The sequence below is a fragment of the Hippocampus zosterae genome, chromosome 14, assembly GCF_025434085.1.
Source record: "Hippocampus zosterae strain Florida chromosome 14, ASM2543408v3, whole genome shotgun sequence".
Lineage (NCBI taxonomy): Eukaryota > Metazoa > Chordata > Actinopteri > Syngnathiformes > Syngnathidae > Hippocampus > Hippocampus zosterae.
In genome coordinates, this window is record NC_067464.1 from 2,736,977 (window position 1) to 2,760,276 (window position 23,300).

At 43.5% G+C, this 23,300-nt stretch overlaps 2 protein-coding genes across 4 annotated transcripts in view; one reads left to right on the plus strand and one right to left on the minus strand.

The window, feature by feature from the left end:
* Positions 1-1,850: 1,850 nt before the first annotated feature.
* Positions 1,851-4,294, plus strand: ghsra (growth hormone secretagogue receptor a). The gene is made up of 2 exons (XM_052085587.1): positions 1,851-2,829; positions 3,984-4,294. The coding sequence occupies exons 1-2, from the start codon at positions 1,968-1,970 to the stop codon at positions 4,292-4,294; spliced, it is 1,173 nt and encodes a 390-aa protein (XP_051941547.1). The 5' UTR covers positions 1,851-1,967.
* A 5,227-nt stretch (positions 4,295-9,521) lies between these two features.
* LOC127614283 (fibronectin type III domain-containing protein 3B-like) overlaps positions 9,522-23,300 on the minus strand; it is a 75,872-nt gene continuing 62,093 nt past the window's right edge. For all 3 annotated transcript variants that reach the window (XM_052085516.1, XM_052085515.1, XM_052085517.1), the window contains 8 exons: positions 22,717-22,889; positions 22,436-22,549; positions 20,390-20,539; positions 19,765-20,045; positions 16,751-16,972; positions 13,505-13,671; positions 13,095-13,222; positions 9,522-12,040 (listed from right to left, as the gene is read on the minus strand). In XM_052085516.1, the coding sequence (XP_051941476.1) occupies positions 11,699-12,040; positions 13,095-13,222; positions 13,505-13,671; positions 16,751-16,972; positions 19,765-20,045; positions 20,390-20,539; positions 22,436-22,549; positions 22,717-22,889 (1,577 nt within the window). In that variant the 3' untranslated portion in view covers positions 9,522-11,698. The remainder of the gene's footprint in view (positions 12,041-13,094; positions 13,223-13,504; positions 13,672-16,750; positions 16,973-19,764; positions 20,046-20,389; positions 20,540-22,435; positions 22,550-22,716; positions 22,890-23,300) is intronic.

Below are 23,300 nucleotides of genomic sequence, written 5' to 3' on the forward strand. Positions count from 1 at the left end.
CCTGTCACCAAACCTCTCATCACAGTAACTTAAACAATAGTTGTAAAAACATTATTAGTGACTTGTTTGATTTCGTTTCAGTCATAACGGCCCTCCGAGGGAAACGGTACCTAAAATGTGGCCCACGACAAAAAAATGAGTTTGACGCTTCTGGTATAGGTTGTTCCGAATCAAACATCCAGTGAAGCTCAGGTGTCAAACTGCGGTCCCCAAGGGCTGCTATTTTGCGCATTTTCGACCCCCCCGCCCCTTCCTCTGGAGCCTGATAATGATCCTGATCACTGGAATTTGGTGTATTGGAAGAGGGGATGGGGACACCTACATCAATTAGAGTTAAAATGATAAATTCTAAACATTAAATATAATGATAAATCAAAACTAAGTTGATAAATAGAGAAAGGTATTGAAATATCCATTATGAATACAAGAGAAAATTGACACAAGAGTGCCAGGGTGAGGATGTATATAATCCCGATACAAACCAAAAGCTGTAAAAATATCACAGTTAAGGGTAAAGTATGAGCCTTAATGGAGACTTCTTACTTTTTCTTTTCTGTTTGATATAAAAATGATTTAGTAGATATAAACACATAACGGGGTAGGACTAGATAAGTTTTTTACTTCATCCTACTCCCTTGAACATAATAACTGTGTTGAATGAAGACTGATTTCTTTCGTTTTACTTTTTTAATCTACCTTATTTTCTGTCAAATTATTACTGTCTATGTTTTATGTTCAATAAACAAAACAAACAAACTAAAACATCCAAGATAGTGGGCCTCGAGGACTGACGTTTGACGAGTAAACGAAAATGGCTTTTATCGATCAATGCGCAGACTGGCCTGTAGGTTGCGTCGCCGCGCCGTCTTCGTCATCAATCTCGCCCCGCCCCCCCTCCCTCCCCTTGCGGCTCCACACACGCTCACTCGGATTGTTGTGGTTTTGTTGCACTTGCCTCCAAACGCGCAGAGCGAAAACACCGCAAGAAGAATTCATTCATCGTGTTGATTTCCGACGCATGCTACTTGCTACATGCTAACGATGCGTCGTTCCTACGTCATACTCGTGGCTTGGATCCAAGTGTCTCCTCCTTTCCCCCGCATCGTGTTTGTTTTCACGTTGGCTGTTGCTGTGTTTGGGTGACTTTTTGGAACACTCACGGACACGTTTTTCCTCTACGAGTCTTTTTTTTTATTTTTATATATTTTTTTAGAAGAAGGGGGATTGAGTGGATGACTGAAAGCCATTTGTGGCTGCTTTTTTTTTAAAACTTTGAAATTGTCCGATTTTTCAGCCGTGGTGCATTTTAGGCGGATTATTAAACCACCAAACTCAAATGGAAACACCCGGAATGTACGTTTGAGTTAAACGCAAATTTGGAAGTTCTCTAAATGGACTTCCCACATTCTCTGTGAGCGGCGGTGCTTCAAATATTTGGTTTTACGCACGGCTGCCGCTCGGTTGACATGTTCTGGAGTTTGATTTCCCGCACGATTGGATTGTTGTTGTTGTTTTTTTCTTAAACGTTAAAATAATAGGCTGAGGCGTTTGGTTTAAAATCGTGCTATTGAAGAACAAAAGCGGTCTCATAATTGGGTGATATCTCGGTTTGGTGTGTCCTTCTGGAGTTTGGTTTTACGCCCAGTTGATGTCAATTTGGGGGGGGGGAGTAATATTTTTTTTCTGCTTGATTTTTAAGCTTTTCTGCGAACTGGAAGTTTTTTTTCTTTCTTTTTAACAATATTAAGACTGTTGACGAGCAAAACAATTTCATAATAGGAATAGATGGATGCCAATTCTTCTTCTTATGATCGTTTCTGATGATTATCTTGTGGAAATTTGATTTATGAGCTTTCCGGAGTGCCGAATTTATTCGGGGGACTTTCATAGCTGGTTGGATTTGGTTTGACATCCGCCCAAACAGTCCGATGGGCCTTTCGCCGAGACCCCTCGACCGATGAATCAGGATGCCGGCGGGGCCCAACCCGTCCTCGTGCCTCCCCCTAAACTGCAGCTGGGACTCGAGCCGTAACGCCACCCCCGCGAACCGCGACTTGGACCTTCCCCCTCTCAACTACTACAGCCTGCCCCTGCTGACGTTCATCACGGCGGCGTGCACGCTGCTCTCCGTGGTGGGCGTGGCCGGCAACGTCCTGACCATCCTGGTGGTGGGCAAATACCGCGACATGCGCACCACCACCAACCTGTACCTCTGCAGCATGGCCGTGTCGGACCTGCTCATCTTCCTGTGCATGCCGCCCGACCTCTACCGCATGTGGCGCTACCGGCCGTGGCGTCTCGGCGACGCCCTCTGCAAGCTCTTCCAGTTCGTATCCGAGTCGAGCACCTACTCGACCATCCTGAGCATCACGGCGCTGTCGGTGGAGCGCTACGTGGCCATCTGCTTCCCGCTGCGGGCCAAGGCTCTGGTGACCAAGCGGCGAGTGCGCGCGCTCATCCTGCTGCTGTGGTGCGTGGCCCTGCTGAGCGCCGGGCCCGTTTTCGTCCTGGTGGGCGTGGAGCGGGACCGCCCGGGATTGGACGCCAACGGCACTCTTCGGATGGACGAGGAGGAGGTGGAGGAGGAGGGCGGCGGGGGGGAGTACGGGGACACGCGGGAGTGCAAGATGACGCGCTACGCCGTGGAGTCGGGCCTGATGGGCGCCATGGTGTGGCTGAGCTCCGTCTTCTTCTTCATGCCCGTCTTCTGCCTCACGGTGCTCTACAGCCTCATCGGCCGCCGCCTGCGGCGGAGGCATCGGGAGACCAATATCAGCTCGTGCGCGGCGCACCGCGACAGGTGCAACAGGCAGACCGTCAAGATGCTGGGTGGGTTTGACGCACGCTTGATCCGCCGCAGGGTGGAGGAACGTGGGAACTAAACACCAGCAATCGGATGAGAAAACAAACCGTTAGGTAGTCCGATCGTTTCAGAAAAAAAATCTTGACCAGTCGGGCAGGCAAAAATCACAATATGGATTTTTGCCTCGGACGTTTTCGAAGGATTTTTGAGAGCGCAGGTCCTTGGATCAGTTCTTGACAAAAGGCAAAAACCACTTCTGAGAAAAAAAAACATGAACGAAAGAGGGCGGCAAACAATGAGGAAGCGGTCAAAAGTGAAATTGGTTTTTACATGATGGACAATGCTCATTTATTGCGCAATAATCTCATTGTAACGTGCAACTGTTCATTTTTATGCTTCATCAAACATCAGAATTTTAGGGGGGCTTGGAACGGATTAGGGCATTTACATGGAAAATGCGTCTTGGCTTACAAAATTTTCCAGTTAAGAATTTTCTTCCAGAACCAATGAATTTCATAAGTAGAGCTACAACTCTAATTTCCAAATATTTTTTTAATAAAAAAATATAATAAATATATATAAAATATATTATTTATAATTTTATTTATCAATTTTATAAATATAATAATTTATTATTTATATTTATAATATATTTTATATTCATATTTTTATTATATATATATTATATTATATAATAAATATATATAAATATATTATTGATAATTTTATTTATTAATTTTATAAATATAATTTATTATTTATATTTATAATATAATATTTTATATTCATATTTTTATTATATATATTATATTTTATTATATAATAAATATATTATTTATACTTTTATTTATTAATTTTATAAATATAAAAATTTATTATATATTTATAATATAATATTTTATATTCATATTTTTATTATATATATTATATTTTATATATTATATATATTATATTATTAATATATTATATTATATATATATTTTGTTCTCTCCCAAACACTCATCACCGAATCTTAAACCTCACCTCGTTAATTCCAATATGATCGTATCCAAAGTTAACGAGGCATACTGTACCTGACCGCCCACCCGTGTTTTTTTTAAAAATCTTGTTTTGAACCTTTTCTTCATGACGCTACAATGAAAATGGAAACGTGTCTGTTCTCTCTTCTCTCTCTCTCCAGTGGTGGTGGTTCTGGCCTTCGTCCTGTGCTGGCTGCCCTTCCACGTGTGCCGCTACCTGCAGTTCCGCTCGCTGGACGCGCCGTCCCCGCTCTTGTCCGCCCTATCCGAGCACTGCAGCTTGCTGTCGGTGGTTCTTTTCTACCTGAGCGCCGCCATCAACCCCATCCTCTACAACACCATGTCCTGGAAGTATCGCGGTGCGGCGGCGCGCCTCTTCGGCCTCGCCGGACAGCAGCTACCTCGGACACGCACCGCCAGCGCCCTCAAGGCCGTGGCGGACGGCTGGATGGAATCCAGCGTCAGCTTCTAAAGCCACCGTGCGCTTACGCTCGAGCGGACCTCAAATTTGTATTTTACAATCCTGGTAATGTGATGTCACCTGTTGCCGGGCAGACCTCAAATTTGGATTTTACAATCCTGGTAATGTGATGTCACCTGTTGCCGGGCAGACATCACATCTCTGAATTACAACGGCCGCTGACATCTTTCGAGGTTCCCCTGAAAAAATGTCAACAAGCTGCGTAATAGTATCACGTCCGTGTTTTGAAATCAACATTTCAGGCTGTTTTTAAAGGTATTAGCTTCGCAAAGTCATGGGCTTTAAAAAAAAAGTTTTTTTGGGGTTTTTTTTTGTAAGTGTATAAAAATATCTTTGTCTTGAATGATGTTGACGTTCCCATCTCAGGTGTACTATAACGTGACCAAAAGAGACATTTTGTATTTATTTATGACCCCCCCCCCCCCCCCAAAAAATGTGCATTGTTATCTTTGCAAAGGCAGAATTTTGTGCAGGTTGTCTCGAATGTTGTTGTGGGCCATTAAGATACATTCCACATTGCCTTGTTACATGCGCCAACAAATTTTTGCCTTCTTGTTGTAAATAGATGCTTTGCAGTGACATTAAAGGTGTCTGGACATGAATTTCATTTGATTGAATGTTGTTTACGTAGAAAGGGTAAAAGCACATTAAAATAAAATCTCTTGAAAAAGACAATTGTGCCGTATTATCGGATACGTATCGGATACGTACCGTATCGCGAGTCGCTGTCCCAACTTGGCCCCGCTGCAAGCAGAACATAACAGACACCGAAATAAACGCTCTCAATCCATGTCAGAAAAAGGAAAAAAAAAATTAAACATTTATTGGGCATAAATATATTATATATACGCTACCGATACAGTTACGTCTTACATACATAGGGTAGTATTTGCAAAAAAATCTATACATTAAAATTGATATGGCAGTTTCTTTTTATATAATGCATATGAAATTGTCTAACATTTACAATACAAGAAGAAATGCATGAATTTCTCTTTAAAAAAAAAATCAAATTCGTAGACCATGACAACCTGGAATGTTCACTCTTAAAACCGTGAGGTAAAAAAAAAAAAACAAGTTTTGATTCATTTTCACTTTTGTGTGTTTCTGCACCCTGTGGCCAATTGCTCAGTCTGGAAAAAACTAATAAAAAATCTCTGGTCGCTGCAAAAAACAAACAAATGCCCCCCCCCAAAAAACAACAACATACAAAATTGAAATAAAAAAAAAAAAAAGATCAAAAGGCACCGGCGTGTGTGTGTGTGTATTTATGTTTGTAGGGTGAGGAGGATGGTTTAGGTGCTGCATGGACAAATCGTGTTTCTTAAATGGAAAATATATATATATAATAATAATCAAAAATATATCTGTAATGTAATAGGTGAGTAACCTGCCACACAAAAAAGGACCGTTTAAGGACAGGACACCTGCTGTGTCACATGTTGGGTTCGCAATTTAAAACAAACTTGCCGAACAAAAAGGAAAAGAATATCGTGTGAAATTTTAGGATGAACTGAGAACGCACTCAAAACCTTTACGGGTGAACTTCATTTGGCACTTCTGTCAATTTTGAAATGCTTCAAAACACAACTTGCTGTTCTTGAAGGGCTGGACTGACTTACGGCTTGCCGTCCACTTTTCATCCGCTACTTGGAAATAATTTTTCACTGATCACATACCAGCAAAATTTCAAATCGTAACGACTTGATAAAATACACAGGTTGGTCTAATTTTGGTTCGCAAGCTGAAGACCAGATTGTGCCGTTGCTCGCTTACAGGGGCGGCGCTATTCTAGTCACAGGGGCAATGGCCACCCCAAAATCCAGTCTGATTTGTAATTTTTTTTTTCAATGAATGCATATTAATATATTTAAAGTACGTATATCGAGTCTACAACCAAATTGGTGCTAGTAGTCCATGGGTAAGTTCTGAAAATTGCTCAAAGAGGGGGGGGGGGGGCATTGTGATTTCCTCTGAATGTTGTAAAAGCCGAAGCTGCGTGTTGATATGACTCCCTTGTTCCCCTTCTTGTTCACTTGATAACGATGGTCAACAAGTTTTCATGATTAAAGCGCAATTTTTTCGTAACATTTGGCGCTGAATCCGAATTTGACCTTGTTTTTGTTTCCTATTTAATGTAATATGGTAATATATTTCATAATATTTCTGAATTAAGGGTTAAATTCAGCAACACATTAACGTCAAAATTAAAAGTGAAAATATCTCAAAAACTTGATGCACTCTATCCCCCCAAAATAAGTATTAAAAAATGTATATTAAAAAATCCAGACATTGACACAAAGCCACTTCTCGTGTTATTCTTGAGAAATTATGAACATTATCTTCACATAACATTAATTTCACGATTTAACTTCCCTTTAAATGTCATTCGTTGCATTAAGTAAGTAGCGGGTGTCATTGTCAAAAAGGTTGTAAGCAAACAAAAAAAAATTATTAATAGCATGAAAAAAAATTAATTACCGGTAAACAAAGTCGGCCATGATTTTTTGGGCACGCAGTCCTTTGGAAGTACACGTCTGGACACCCTTTGTAATCAGCAGGATGCAAGATAAGACTGGAAGACTCACAGAAAGGCGTAGACATTGCAAATTGTCTTGGAAAAAAACGTATGGTGAAATGGGCCATTCAAAAAACAGCAAGTTGTCCAAAAAAAAAAATTCTAGCGTGTCAAATCAAGTTCGCCTGTCAAGCTAAAAGCCCGTTTGAGGTTGATTCCGAATTTTTTAATCTGACTGCCTAATATCCCTTCTGATGCCAACCGCCCCCCCACCCCCCCACGCACAGTTTGCCTTACGTGACACAACAAAACACGCAACAACAACAACAAAAATGAATAAAATAACACGCGAGCGACGAACGTGAACAGCCTGGCAGTAGTGTTTTGGATCAATATAAAAGCCCCGCCCATCAAGACTACGAATGCTCGCGGTGATATAAAAAAAGTGCTTCAACTTAGGTTAGTCGTAAAATGTACTTATCACCTCTATAGCTCTATCCATATCTCTGTACTGTATATCATCTTATATCAAAAAAAAAAAAAAAAAATACTGGATACAAAACACTCATTACTACTCGCTACGCCGAGCAAAAACTCGTCAAGAAATTTGCCTGCCTGCGCTCGTCGCTTGTGTGATTGTTTGGAGCCTTTTTTTTAAATTTCCTCTTTGCCCCACCCCGCCTTCGTTGGTCTCTACTGGTACAAGATTGTCCTCCTCTTCTCTTTAGGAGGGGGGTGGGAGGGGGGGGGGCGACATCTATCGACAAAGGCACATTTTGCTTAAAAAAAAACGAACAAACGAACGATAATATTGAAAATAAGCATAAATCACAGATCGAGTTAACGTTGCTTTTTTTTTTTTGTCCTTTTCATCAGAGTAATAGTAACAATAACAATCATAAAAAATAATAGTCATGCTGCTGTGTCGTTACAGAAGAATATCACAGAACCCTTGGTCAGAACAGAGTAACGCCTGCCCTTTGGCAAAAAAATAAAATCAAATATCAGAAGAAGCTTCATTCTAATCCCTCCCCGCCCCCCCTCCCCAACAGAATTTTTTTTTAAAGAAGCCAAAGGCAGGCACATTTGTCTTTGCTACATGTTTCGAGAAGCATGAACAGATGACGACTCAGCCGAGCACGGCCCATACAAGAGATGAAATTTTTTTTTTTTAAAAACAAAAAACACCCCCCCCACACCCCCCCACCCAGACAGAACAGTACATAATGTATTTGGTTACAGGTTTTATAACTGCAGGATCCCAACAACTGTAAGAAAATACTCGAAGGGTTACTGAGAGAGAAGGAATGCTGGCCTTAAAAAAAAAAAAAACGACAACGAAAACAAAACAAAAAAAATATCATTCTAACACCCCAAAAACATGCTACGAGGAAAAGGAAAGAAAAAAAATTAGTATATAACTACACTCATCTCTGAATCTTTTTTTAAACAATAAATAAATGAAGATTGCACTGTAATTGGCATTGTAAAGTACTGTATGCAAATATATAGTATAAATAAAGGAAAACTACAACAAAAAAAAATTACCATCATGTTCCCATCAACTTTGGCGGAAAAAAAAAAAAAAAAAAATTAAAAAAAATTATCGGAGCGAGTTAACCACGCAAGATGCTGTCAAGGCACGGCATCCGAAGAGGACCGAGACGTAAAAAGTGGAGAGGAAGATGAGAAGGGTGAGAGTGGGGGTAGGGAGGGGGCAGTCTTTTTAACCCTCGTGTTATGTTGGGGGGGGTCAAAGTGACCCACTCCAAACCAAACACCAGCTTTTCGCTATACAACATCAGCGATTGAACTCCAACAATGTTTTTGGAAAACGGAGCATAGCTTGGGTCAAAATGACCCATATTAAGGAAAAATAAACCACAAATATTTTGTTTTAATTCGCTATGAAACTTCATATCAACAGTGTATAAAAATGGTTAATTTTGACAGAGTATGTGGAATGAGAATGGTTTACAAGTTATTGAATTGAATACAACTTTATTGTCAAATGTGCTGTACGTATGGTTGGACTACTCAACATTGCGGGTCAAATTTGCCCAATTCAGGGTGGAAAAAGTTTTTCTGCAACGCCACTTCTCAGTAAGAGACAATGGAAATGATTCACTTTGACATTATCAACCAAAAAAGTTTCTTGGAATGCTTTTCGAGCATCAAGCATTGCTGGGTCAAATTGACCCATTTAAAAGTTGAAGCACTACAAATTTTTCAGATTGATTTTCAATTGACATATTTTCAATCAAAGTCTTGAATAAGATTCAGCAGAATGCTTTAAGAATATTTAACATCGGCTGGGTCAAGTTGACCCATGTTAAAGTTGTAGCGCTACAAAAACATTTTGGGTGGTTTTTAAAAAAAAAAATTTGCTATGAAACGTCACATCAAAAGACATGATTATTATTTTCTTTGACATATTTAAATAAAAGAGTGACCAATGTTTATCAGAATGCTTTTGAAAAGTAAACAGCCTGGGTCAAATTGACCTATTTCATAGTTTATGAGCTAGTCTCAATGAAACTTTTCCTCGATAGCCGATTGAAATGGTTCAGTTGGACATATTTGTATCGGTAACTGCTCATAATGAGCTGTAATTCGGGATCACAACACATTTAGAACATGAAACCTAGCCCGGGTCAAATCGGCCCATTGCAAGGTTAAAGATCTCCAAGCCGCATGAAACTTTACAAAGCTTCATTTTGAAATATGAGCAAGGAAAGCAGTTAAAAATGTTTACTGGCACGCGTTTTTATCAGGAAGCGTAGCCGGGGGGTCAAACTGACCCGGGAACATTGTTGTTGTTCCTGAGAAAACAACCTAACAGGAGGGTTAATGGATCGTTTTTTTTTTTAAACAATTGTTTTTTTTCCGGATTTCCCTGATGTACGTTACAGCCCTCATATGTGCGGACTCCATTTCATACGGGTCAGGGTGACCTCTATGGGCCGTGTACCTTGGCTTTGTGATTATTAGAGGGATGGTGTTCAGAATGCCCTGTGTATCGTTCGTTGGAGGAGAGGCTGGATTAAAAAAATAAAATTAAAAATTAAAAAAGACAGGTGGATTCCTTGAAAAGAAGAGGCACAACGGTGAGGGGCGGGCTTTCATTTTTTTACACAACGACGATACCCCTTTGCACCACTCTATGCCGTAAACAAGCGGGATGCGTCGAGTTTGAACATTTCACGTCGACCCGGACCATTTTTTCTCGCCGGGTTGCCCTCATAAAGGGAATGCCACAAAGGCGGGACCGATGCCGTTCATCCGGCGGTTTTGGAGGTAGTAACAGAACCGAAATGCAGGCGGGATGTCGCCCCCGTGTTTTTGGGAATGCCGATAAAAGCGGGACTTGATTTCGCCCGTCCTGTTATGTGACTGCGATGATTTGGTCATTTTCCGAGGACTTTTGTCATCAGACATTGTGTCCGTGAAAGTTGTGGCGATATCCTGCCTTCGCTGGGTTTGGTGTGAAAGGCAAAGTCGCATATTTTGGCTCTGATGTGGGAATTTTGCAGGTTCTCTGTGTGAAAGGCCCTTTCAGATTACTGCTTAAAAACCAGGGAATTTTCTTCAATGGGGTCTGTGGCGGATGGCAAAGGCCAATGTTTTGCTGTGACGTGGCAATTCCGCCCCCCCCCCCCCCCCCCCCCCCCGGGGAATTTTCTTCACTGAGTCCCGTGTGGAAGGCAAAAAGCGAATAAATGCAAGGTCATCTGTTACGACTCCGATGTGCCGATTTTTGCACAATCTCGGTGTGAAAGTCTTTCACACTGCCGGGAATTTCACAGTGGGGTGAAAGTGGAATAGGGAAAATGTTTTACAGAGGCGCTGTAAAAAACGGTGACAGTCGTGTCCGACGCATGTAAATGTCAGAATGCTGTGTCACCGTTTGAAAGGCGCTTCGAGACGCAGCAAAATTGACTTTTAGATGTGAAGTGTTCAGATCACGTATGAACACATCCTGACTCCCGGGGGGTGGTTGTGGTGGGGGGGTGCAAATTCCATGTAAAAGGCAAAAGCGATATTATTTTGCAGGATGTCTGCGTGAAATCCCCAATCCAGTTTAATGCTCCGATTGGCTTCCGATCTGATCCCGAATCAGCCCGTCCCACCTGCCGACGCCATCACTTTCGACGCGATCGTGGATATTGGATATGCGTGTGTATTTCTAACTCTCTCTCTCTCACTCTCTCTGTATACATATATAGATTTCTATTTCATACTTATATTAGATAACTGGCTTTCCATTCTAAAGAAACAAACCAAAAAACAAATCAAAGGATAGCAGCATCGTACATCACACGTGGATTGTATCACTTTGGCGAGCGTAAAGAAAGCGGAGCGGCTGCACGCGTGGCATCGGTTGAGTCATTTGTCCACGCACAAAAGTGTGTATGTGTGTGTGTGTGTGTGTGTGTCAACCAATCTGCGCGGCTAAAGCTTTGAATGCTTACATTAGAATATGGCTGAGTGGATAAAGACTGCAGCAATTTAAAAAAAAAAAATGTCAATAAAAAGACATCTAATTAAGGCAATAAACCAGGAAATATACACGTCCTCTAATCAAATATGAAAAAAAAAACAAAAAAAATAAAAAAAATATGCAAGTCAGTCTTGAGCGACTGCTCGCGGCTATTTTAAGGCTTGTGGATGAATTTTCTCGCCCTCGGCGCGGAGGTACAGCTCGGCTACAAAAAGAAAACGCGCTGAAATGGAAGCCTTGAGGAGAAGAAGAAGAAGAGCGTCTCAAGTGTTTTTTTTTCTTGACGATCTGTTATAAAAAAAGTTTCTCTTGGGTTTCGCCTTCTCTTTCTATCCTGTTGTAAAAAAAAATTAAAAATAATAAAAAAGAGATTCCCTCACTTCATGAAGAAGTACTGCAGAAAGCAGGCGATGAGGAAGGAGAGGCCGGCGAAGGCGCACATGATGAGAGCGGCGAAGCGCTCGTCGCTGGACATCAGGCCCGCCGCCGCCCCCCCGCGGCCGGGGCCGGCGCAAGGGGCGCAGGCTCCGCCCCCCGCCATCCCGCCGGGTCCCGAGGCCTCCTGGCGCCGCGGCGTGAAGTGGGACGAGGGGCTGAGAGGACCGCACAGTTCCTGGCACGAGTCCTGGCAGCGGCGGCAGGCGCCCACGCGGAAGCGGTAGTCCGTGTTGCCCTGCAAGCCCGAGATCTGGAAGGCCGCCTCCTCGCCCTTGAAAACCTGTCGCACAAGAGCGGAGATTTCCTCAACGGGGGTGCCGACCTCGGAAACGTGTCATTGGGTGGAAGGTGAACCACCCACTTTGCGCAGTCCGGCAGTTTGCGAATTATTTTTGATTGCCTGGCAACCGGTTCAGGGTGTCCCCCACCCTAAACCGGGTCAAAATTCGCGGCCAAAATCTTTAACAGTACATTTCTGCTGTTTTCATTTTCTGTGTGTGTTGCTCATCAGTACACAGTTCATGTTATGCTGCTCCCTGAGGACATTAAAATTCATTCATTCATTCATCTTCCAAGCCGCTTGATCCTCACTAGGGTCGCGGGGGGTGCTGGAGCCTATCCCAGCTGTCTCCGGGCAGTAGGCGGGGGACACCCTGAACCGGTTGCCAGCCAATCGCAGGGCACACAGAAACAAACAACCACTCAACACACTCACACCGAGGGACAATTTAGAGCGTCCAATCAGCCTGCCACGCATGTTTTTGGAATGTGGGAGGAAACCGGAGCACCCGGAGAAAACCCACGCAGGCCCGGGGAGAACATGCAAACTCCACACAGGGAGGCCGGAGCTGGAATCGAACCCGGTACCTCTGCACTGTGAAGCCGACGTGCTAACCACTGGCCTACCGGGCCGCCCGACATTAAATTTTTTTTTTTTTTAAATTACAGGCTTGCCAAGAATAAGAATGAACCAATCCAATCCACCCCCGCATTTGACCCACGTGTGTGTTTGTCTGATTTTGTATCCCGTGAGAACACCTGAAGAATCAAACACGACCCGTCCAAACAATCCACAAAAACGTCCAGTGTTGTTTTTAGTCGATTGCCCGCAAGGTTTTTTGCAACTCAAAGCGGATGATCAACAAATGAACGACTAGTATCGCGACGATGGACTGAACCGGACAAAAAAAAAAAAATTACTACTTTCCTTTTAGACGCGGATTTTGTGACATTTGAGGACGTCACAAAATCCGGCTGTGTGGGGGTTCAAAAAATAGAAAAATGAGCTTGTTTTGACTCGGAGTGTGTGTGTGTGTGTGTGTGTGTGTGTGTACCTGCTTGTATTCCGACTCGCGGCCCACCAGCACCTGCAGCACGTAGCTCACGGGGTCCCCTCTCATTGGCGGGATGGTCTCCCACGTGATTTCGCACGCGTTCCCTTCCAGCTGGTGCACCTTGGGAGCTGTCACATGACCAATGAATAAAAAAATTAATCGGGTTCTTGTGTGCGTGCAGGCGCTTGTGTATTCATCGAATTCAAATCGACATGCGGTAGAATGCTGCAAATCGGAAAAAGGGGTTTATTTCGTGTTGAGTGTTTAATGCAGATTTTTTTGCTTGCTTGAAAATTAGGTGGGGGGGGGGAGATAATCGCATCTTAAATCGCAATATTGGTTGTGGTGGCGGGGGAGGTGCGGGGTGACGTGGCATTTTTAGAATTGTTCAACCCGAGTGCGGTCTTTACCTTTGAGGGCGGGGGGCACGGATTTGGTGGTGCAGAATGTTTGGCAGTCCGAGTAGGGGCCCTCGCCGGCGTCGCTGATGGCCTGTATTCTGAAGGTGTAGCTGCTGGACTCGGTCAGCCGCTGGACCTTGTAGGTGTGACTGGGGCCCCGGTAGATGCTCACGAACCTGACAGAGCGGGAGGGGTGGAGGGGGCAGTTGTTGAATTAGAGAACAAGTTCGACTGAAAAGTAGACTAAAAGTTAAAGTCCCTCTTAGCCGCCGGTCCTTAGCAAATGCGTCTCCATTTTGAATTGTCCATTGCAGCTTGCCGCAATCAATGGGATCGGACCAAAGGGTAGAGCGGGCGTTTATTCACCCGAGAGAACAAAAATTGAGGACATTATCGCGTCCTAAGTGTTCGTTCGGACCCCCTCTGCAGCTTCACGACTGTTATTTCGGTACATAGTGATGTCGGGGGTCTGGGACAATTGTTTTCAAAACAAAAAGGGCGAGGGCAGTGAGCCTTGTGGCACTCCGGCTCTGTTCCATCAATAAATCTAATTAATTGAGCTGCAGTGTCTTTTTTTAATTTTTTTATTCCATATACAGTCAAACCTCGGTTTTCATACGTCTCTGTTCTCAACCAAAAATGTTGATTTTTGTTATGCCTCGGATTACGACCGAAATTCGGTTCTCGAACAAACTGAGTGCACTTAAATGCACCATTTGACTGCTCTCGCTTTCCTTACACGAGCAGACGTGTTGAATAAACTTGTTTTTTGTTTTTGTTTTTTTTAAAGTTTCGGTTTTCTAACAGCCCTCTGGAACGGATTCTGGACGAAAACCGAGGTTTGACTGTATTTCATTGAATAAATAATTTGAGCGTTATTCAAGTGCGTCATACACGTCACCGCACGTGCCTGCTGGAATATCGGCGGTGGATTCAACATTCAAATTATGTTGCACCAAATCGGGTGTTAAAAATTAGCCTGGAAGTCGCGGCCTCTCGGCTTTCATCTGATAACAATCCATCATCATCACGGCACTGAGCGTGGCTTCATTAACACTTAACTCGATCGGGGGTCGGCATTTAACGAGGCCTTGATCTGACTTTGTCTGACTTTGTCCGAGGAGAGGGCGCAGGAGCACGGCAGCCGGATGTTATCGTTTATCTGATTTATCTTCTTTACGCCGATCGACAATATCGGGTTCAGCTCGGCACAATCTCAGTCCGTCCATTTATTTATTTGAATGTTGTTTATCTCGGAAGGCTTTTAGTCTAGGGCACGTTGCCATGGAGCGGACAAGGAAATGAGAAAATACAATTCGCTGGATTTTGAAGGCCGCTAATGAGGGTTGAAGTGAAGTGAGGAGAGAACAAACAAAACAAAATCACTCGCTGGACACTTTATCAAGCACACCCACATGGTATCAGTTGTCGATTCAAGGCAAGGAGTTTATAATGAACAATATTGTAATGATTTGAGAGTAATCTGAAATCATTTCAAACGCAACCATCGGAACATTGATGATTCACGGCGATGATATATTCAACGTGGCCGACGATTTGTGTTGAGAAAGGAGCAACATTCCAGTCATTCTAAACGATTGCTATTTTTCTGCTCTTGTATTGGCTCTGGCGGCGGGGAAGTCGATTTTCTTTAAATGCGATTAGAGGAATAAAAAATGCATGAGGCGCTGAGGTGGCGCTGAGAGGCAATCGGAAAGAAGCTGATTAAACGCGGCCGCCCAAGCACAAAAATTACATTTGCGCGATTTGCACTGCGACGTTCCATATGTCTGGAGGTACTTTCACCAAGGCGGCTTTTTTTTGGCCTGCCTTGATGCTCGCCGCTGTCAAGGTCAATTTATTTTGTGATGAGAATGACAAAATAGGATTTGTTAGAAAGTAGCCAGAGGGACGAATAGATAACTAAGTAGATAAATAAGCACAGGATATCTCTAAAAAACACAGCTACAATATATATACAAACACATACGGTATATATACACACATACGGAGTATGTCTCACACACACACCGTCCCCATAAGGGAAAAAAGAAAAAAAACAACTAAACAAAATAGCAAAAGAGGAAGTGAGGCGGGCATCATCCTCTGTCATGTGCCCGAGCTTTTTTTAAGTGGCGCGTTAATAGAAAAGAGCTCATCTGCGGCCACGTTAATCTCCTGCCTCACAGGGCCTCAACGTGACTCCGCTATGGTACATTTGGTTACACCATGCGCGTGTACACACACTCAAACACACTCACACACACACACACTCGCGGGTCTCTAATGAGCTGCTCGTACGCTTTCTGTGTAGTATTGACGTTTGTGTGATTGATTAGCAGCGGGTGGAGGAGGGAAAGTGGTTACACGGGCCCTTGGTCAATTTATTAGATACACCTGTACAATCACATGAGTTTGAATGGTGGTGGTGGTGAGGGAGGAGGGGGCAGCGAAGGGGTTGGGGGGGTGGGGGTGTCATCATCGGTCATGACCAAAGAAAACAATGCGATTAAAAGGTCATCTCTGGCTAAAAAATGAAAATTCTTATGAAAGAATATTCTTTCATAAGAATATTCTTATGAAATAAAAATGAAAAGGCTAGAAAAAAAAATTCTTTGTGTTTTCATCTAAATATTTTGAAAAAGGTTTCATTTTGTTTTTTGTTTTTGTTTTAAATTAAGAATCACATTATAATTAAAACAACGACAAAACTAGGACTTTACAAATATGTTCTCAACGTCTTAGTAAATCTCACTCACTCACTCATCTTCCGAGCCGCTTGATCCTCACAAGGGTAGTGGGGGGTGCTGGAGCCCATCCCAGCTGTCTCCGGGCAGTAGGCGGGGGACACCCTGAATCGGTTACCAGCCAATCGCAGGGCACACAGAAACAACCATTCGCACTCACACTCAGACCTAGGGACAATTTAGAGCGTCCAATCAGCCTGCCATGCATGTTTTTGGAATGTGGGAGGAAACCGGAGCACCCGGAGAAAACCCACGCAGGCCCGGGCAGAACATGCAAACTCCACACAGGGAGGCCGGAGCTGGAATCGAACCCGGTACCTCTGCACTGTGAAGCCCACGTGCTAACCACTGGACTACCGGGCCGCCCGTCTTAGTAAATCTTAAATATTAATGACAAAACTGACCATTGCCATATAAGTGTGTATATGTTTGTAAGGTCCGTACGTATAGGTGTACCATGAATACAATCCGTGTATAAGGTATAAGGTATAAGGTACAGGGAACCCACCGGTGGTTTTTGTCTTCCATCTGCAGCGTGTAGTAAACGTCGTCGGCCATCGGGGAGGAGCGAGGGTTGCTGGCGTTCTCGCCCCACTTCAGCTTGAGGCTCTGCGGCCCGGCGGCGGCGCACTCCAGAGGGGGCGGGGCCGGGGGCAGGGGCCGCGTCCTCGCGAGCAACGGCGGGCTGGACGGGCCGCAGCCGATGGCGTTGACTGCCTGGATCTGAACGCTAAAACGCCGCAGTCATATGAAAGGCACGTTTCAGTCAAGAGTTTTTCATGTTAACTGCGACCTCGCCTGATAAAAATACGGATATTCAGCTTTTGAACGGCGGACCGATTGATCGGAACATTTAATATGTTGGCCGGTTTCTTGCCACACTTTGCAATACCAAATTAATCACCGAATTACAACAACAAAAAAATGCCACTGCATTCTCGGTCATGCTAATTGATTCAATTGCTTCCTCTGCCGATTTAAATGTACAAAAACCGACGCCTAGCACAAAAGAAAGAAACCAAACGTCGGGGCAGTAATCCACAAAATCAAGAAACTTTCAGCTATGCAGCACACACACACAAACACGCACACATTTTCCTGGCACAGTGTGATGATGCGGTTCGCTTGGGGGGGGGGGGGGGGGGCAGACATCGTGTTTCATGAGCGCACGTGGCATTTGGAGGCTAACATGACTGACCTTTGATTAAAATTCATGCGGCCCAGACGCAACACCAGCATCTGGTCATGAGAATCAACACGTGCACCAACAGGAACTTATTTTTTTTTTTTACAAACTGTTTTCAAAAATAACATTGATCAAAACGTTGTATAAATATTTTTTTTTTGTTCATCAAGTATTCATTTTTGAGTATGTTCCACAATCAGGAAATGGTGGCTCCTAATAAACGAGAAGGGAGTTATCGATCTCACCGATGCATTCAAGAAACTGGCGGTGGCTTGAACTTGCCAAATAGTGAGCCGACACACATTGTTATTGAGTCATTCATGACTTTAATGTGGACTGAAAATCATTATTAAGTCAATAATTTCTTTGCTTTTTAAAAAAAATGATACAAATCACGAGCCGGCAAGGAATAGATCGATAGAGGTTGGAATGATACAGGATTTGACAGAACAGATCACCTTGTGGTGCTTGCTCAATTGTGAGCAGATATTTATATCATTTTTCTCATTCTTATTCAGTCATGTGTATTTGGTACTTGATGTTTATATAAAAAAAAATATAAGCCATGAATTTGGAACAAATAAAGAAAATGGGACAGACGTAGTGATCATCTTTAAACAATATTCTACCATTTATTAATGACATTCATCCCATCATATAAAATAATAAAAGGATTTGATCGATAATAAATCGATAATAAATTATAATTTATTGATTAATTATAATCAATAAATGTGAATCATCTCCCTTTTGCCAAAATGTGACTGCTGAAAAAGCAACTCAACAGAATAGTGGCGGAAGAGCCAACTTGAGCCTGCCAAATAGTGAGCCAACAACGAAGATTGAAACTTTGTCATTTGGAACCATTGGCATCTTTTTCTTTCTTTCTTTTTTATTTTTTTATTTAATAATTATAATTAAGACTTTAAACATCATGTCTAAACCTTTAACCACTTTAAACACGAACCGGTGCAAATATGAGCCTGCCAAATAGTGAGCCAACAACGAAGACTGTCACTTTGTCATTTGGAACCATTGGCGTCTTTTTCTTTCTTTCTTTTTATTTTTGTATTTTTTATTTAATAATTATCATTAAGACTTTAAACATCACGTCTAAACCTTTAAGCACTTTAAACACGAACCGGTGCAAATATGAGCCTGCCAAATAGTGAGCCAACAACGAAGACTGTCACTTTGTCATTTGGAACCATTGCCGTCTTTTTCTTTCTTCCTTTTTTATTTTTTATTTTTTATTTTATAATTATAATTAAGACTTTAAACATCATGTCTAAACCTTTAAGCACTTTAAACACGAACCGGTGCAAATATGAGCCTGCCAAATAGTGAGCCAACAACGAAGACTGTCACTTTGTCATTTGGAACCATTGGCGTCTTTTTCTCTCTTTCTTTTTATCTTTTAATTTTTTATTTAATAATTATAATTAAGACTTTAAATATCATGTCTAAACCTTTAACCACTTTAAACACGAACCGGTGCAAATATGAGCCTGCCAAATAGTGAGCCAACAACGAAGACTGTCACTTTGTCATTTGGAACCATTGGCGTCTTTTTCTTTCTTCCTTTTTTATTTTTTATTTAATAATTATAATTAAGACTTTAAACATCATGTCTAAACCTTTAACCACTTTAAACAGCCTCCTTTGGCGCGCGTGGCGCAGCGTTGTGCCATTACGCAAGAGAGCAGCCTGACATGGGAACAAAACAAGCGGAGGAGGAAAACAGCACACACACACACACACACACACACTCACACACATACACACACACGCGCTGGTACAGGTAAATAACAGAATAATTTACAGAAGGTAACAACAGCACCGTGTGATTCAGGTGGTGAGTACTTGGTTATTTACTGCAGTTTTTTTTTTTTCCACGATCCATTCAAAGGCCCCAAATAATTTTCGCAGAAAATTTTCCAGGCTGTCCTCAACTACACGATGATTATTTAAAAAAAAAAAAGGATTCCAACCTCCTCAATTTATGCTTTTCAACTGCAAAATACATCAGAGCCCTACATTATCTCCCCCCCCACCCCTAACCCTCAAAAAGTATAACCGCGAGCTACACAAGCCAACAGAAAGACGAATAATTTATTTCGTGGAATGGCCACGTACCGATCATAAAATGAACATTCCTTGAACCAGTCCTTCTTGAGAACTGACACAACGAAAGAAATGACTAGAAATGAGCCACAAAGTCAAAAAAGGATGGAAGTGTACCCCCCCCCCCTCCGTTGATGAACCAATCAGATAATCACCAAGACGTCAAAACTCGAAATAATTCAGAATCAGAACAAGTTGTCGAGTCGCCGTACCTGTACTCGCTGTTGGGCTGCAGGCCGCCGACCAGGTGACTGGTCGCCGGCTCCACCGTGATGGTCCGCTCATCCAGAGAGATGATGTACGATGAGATTTCCGCCCCGTTGCTGTTTGGCTCCTCCCACTTGAGGAAGAGGCAGGTGGCGCGCGACTGTCCCGACTCCGACGAGGCTGGCGGGTCCAGGAGGCTGAGCGAGGAGATGGCGTCGGGAATGGTCGCCGGTGTCTGGAAACTGACCTGCTCGCTGTGAGGCCCCGACCCCGCCTGATTGACAGCCTGAAGAGGGTGGGGTGGGGGGGGGGGGGGGTGTTACACGTGATCATTTTTGGGGCATGAAAGGATTTATTATACAATATGAAGTTACTTCTATTGTATAATAATTTTTTAATTCATTAATTTTAATTTTAATTAATTATTTTTTTTTTTTTTACTCTTGCACTTGACAAATACTCAAAGCAACTACAATGACGCATTTTGCCGCAAAAAAAACTAACTTGCTCTCAAACCTAATTAAAATTCACCCCCCCCAAAAAAAAGTCAAAAAAAAAAAGACAAAAAAAAAAACAAAAAACAAAAATAAAAAAAAACTAAATAAAGACTGCAACTGGAACCCGGCTCACCTGTAACCTGCAGCAGTAGCTGGTGGCGGGCGTGAGGTCGGACACTTCGCACTGCGTGGCCGAGCCGCAGTAGATCAACTCCATGGGCTCGTCTTCCCGGCCCCACTCCAGAAGATACTCCGAGATGTCGCTGCCCGAGCCCTCGGGACTCTGACGCACACGTTGCATTTTAAGACAACACGAAAAAATGTGACTTGAGGTATAAGAGGCGTTATATAATATATATATTTATATTTATAAATATATATATAATTATAATTAATATATAATAAAATGGGCGGCCCGGTAGTCCAGTGGTTAGCACGCCGGCTTCACAGTGCAGAGGTACCGGGTTCGATTCCAGCTCCGGCCTCCCTGTGTGGAGTTTGCATGTTCTCCCCGGGCCGGCGTGGGTTTTCTCCGGGTGCTCCGGTTTCCTCCCACATTCCAAAAATATGCGTGGCAGGCCGATTGAACGCTCTACATTGCCCCCTAGGTGCGAGTGTGAGCGTGGATGGTTGTTTGTCTATGTGTGCCCTGCGATTGGCTGGCAACCGATTCAGGGTGTCCCCCGCCTACTGCCCGGAGACGGCTGGGATGGGCTCCAGCACCCCCCGCGACCCTAGTGAGGATCAAGCGGTACGGAAGATGAATGAATGAATGAATGAATGAATATTTATATTTATAAATATATAAATATATATATAATTATAATTAATATATAATAAAATGGGCGGCCCGGTAGTCCAGTGGTTAGCACGTCGGCTTCACAGTGCAGAGGTACCGGGTTCGATTCCAGCTCCGGCCTCCCTGTGTGGAGTTTGCATGTTCTCCCCGGGCCGGCGTGGGTTTTCTCCGGGTGCTCCGGTTTCCTCCCACATTCCAAAAATATGCGTGGCAGGCCGATTGAACGCTCTACATTGCCCCCTAGGTGCGAGTGTGAGCGTGGATGGTTGTTTGTCTATGTGTGCCCTGCGATTGGCTGGCAACCGATTCAGGGTGTCCCCCGCCTACTGCCCGGAGACGGCTGGGATGGGCTCCAGCACCCCCCGCGACCCTAGTGAGGATCAAGCGGTACGGAAGATGAATGAATGAATGAATGAATGAATATTTATATTTATAAATATATAAATATATATATAATTATAATTAATATATAATAAAATGGGCGGCCCGGTAGTCCAGTGGTTAGCACGTCGGCTTCACAGTGCAGAGGTACCGGGTTCAATTCCAGCTCCGGCCTCCCCTGTGTGGAGTTTGCATGTTCTCCCCGGGTCTGCGTGGGTTTTCTCCGGGTGCTCCGGTTTCCTCCCACATTCCAAAAATATGCATGGCAGGCCAATTGAACACTCTACATTGCCCCCTAGGGGCGAGTGTGAGCGTGGATGGTTGTTTGTCTATGTGTGCCCTGCGATTGGCTGGCAACCGATTCAGGATGTCCCCCGCTTACTGCCCGAAGGCGGCTGGGATGGGCTCCAGCACCCCCCGCGACCCTAGTGAGGATCAAGCGGTACGGAAGATGAATGAATGAATGAATATAATAAAATATAATTTAAAAAAATACTAATTAATTAATATAATTAATATTACTAATAATTAATATAATTAATACCGCAGGGCCAGTATAATTAATGGCGTTGAGACAAAAAAAAATATCCTCAGGAAGTTAAAAAAAAAAAAAAAAAACATTATTCATTGCTTGTTAGCGTTATTATTTCAAAATGACAACTGTGACCTCAAATCGGAGGTGTTCAAAGGGGGGGGGGGGGTAAAAAAATAAAATGATGTGACTTTGCACAGGGCGCAGCCGACCGCATCCATAAATAGACGGAACCGCATTGTGATGTCAGACGGATTGCTGCCATTAAAACGATGAGCAAGCTTGATTGCCGCGGTTGAGTCACAGACGACGACGACAACAACAACATCAACATCAACGACCTTTCTCCAGTCAGAATCCCCAAAGCTCTCCCGGCTGCCATTTCCACGGCAACCAAAATCATTTTCGTCAACCTCCCGTTTAGGGGCCACTAAAACAAATTCTGATTCCGTCTCCTTCCTTCTCACCTCCCAGTTGAGCGACACGCTGGTGTTGCTGGCAAGCGTGATAAGTGGCGGCCCGCACTGGCCTGGAGGACCCGCTGCGGTCGTGACCACCGTTGGCTGGGAGTACTCGCCAAACTACGAAAGAAAAAATAAAATAAAATAAATAAAATCGGGCCAACTGATCAATCCAGAACTTTTATTTTTGTATCGGGAAATTCTGCATTGAGGCAATTCATCAGTTATGCCAAATATCAGACGAAAATAAATCCTTATCGGATCCTTTTTTTTTTTTTTTTGCTCACCCCAGCCTCATTGGCAGCCCTCAGCCGGAAACTGTAGGTGGCGCCGGGCAGCAGACTACCCACGGTGCACTGCAGCTCCGCCCCGTGGAACACTTGGGCCGGCTGGGCGTCGCCCTCGCTCATCTCCAGGCTGAACATGTACACCTCGCTTGCACCATTGGCGGCGGGGGACTCTGTGTAATGACACAAAAGATTTTTTTTTTTTTTTAAAGATCTGAAAATATGCCGATGTTTAAAATTCCTACTTTCAGAAAATAACTTGGGGGGGGGGGACTATATATTCAAAAGGACACATGTAGTATGCTGTATATTTATCTACCCATCCATTTTCAACACCACTTATCCTGAACATGGTCGGGGGCATGTGTGTGTGTGTGTGTGTGTGTGGGGGGGGGGGGATCCTGTACAAAAGATCCTGTACTCTCGTGGGAAAAAAAAATCTATGGCCCTGATTTTAATACTACGGCGGCCCGGTAGTCCAGTGGTTAGCACGCCGGCTTCACAGTGCAGAGGTACCGGGTTCGATTCCAGCTCCGGCCTCCCTGTGTGGAGTTTGCATGTTCTTCCCGGGCCTGCGTGGGTTT

Coding starts and splice junctions, on each gene's coding strand:
- ghsra (XM_052085587.1), top strand. CDS start 1,968: ATGCCGGCGGGGCCCAACCCGTCCTCGTGCCTCCCCCTAAACTGCAGC. Junction 2,830..3,983: donor GCAGACCGTCAAGATGCTGG/GTGGGTTTGACG, acceptor CTCTCTCTCCAG/TGGTGGTGGTTCTGGCCTTC.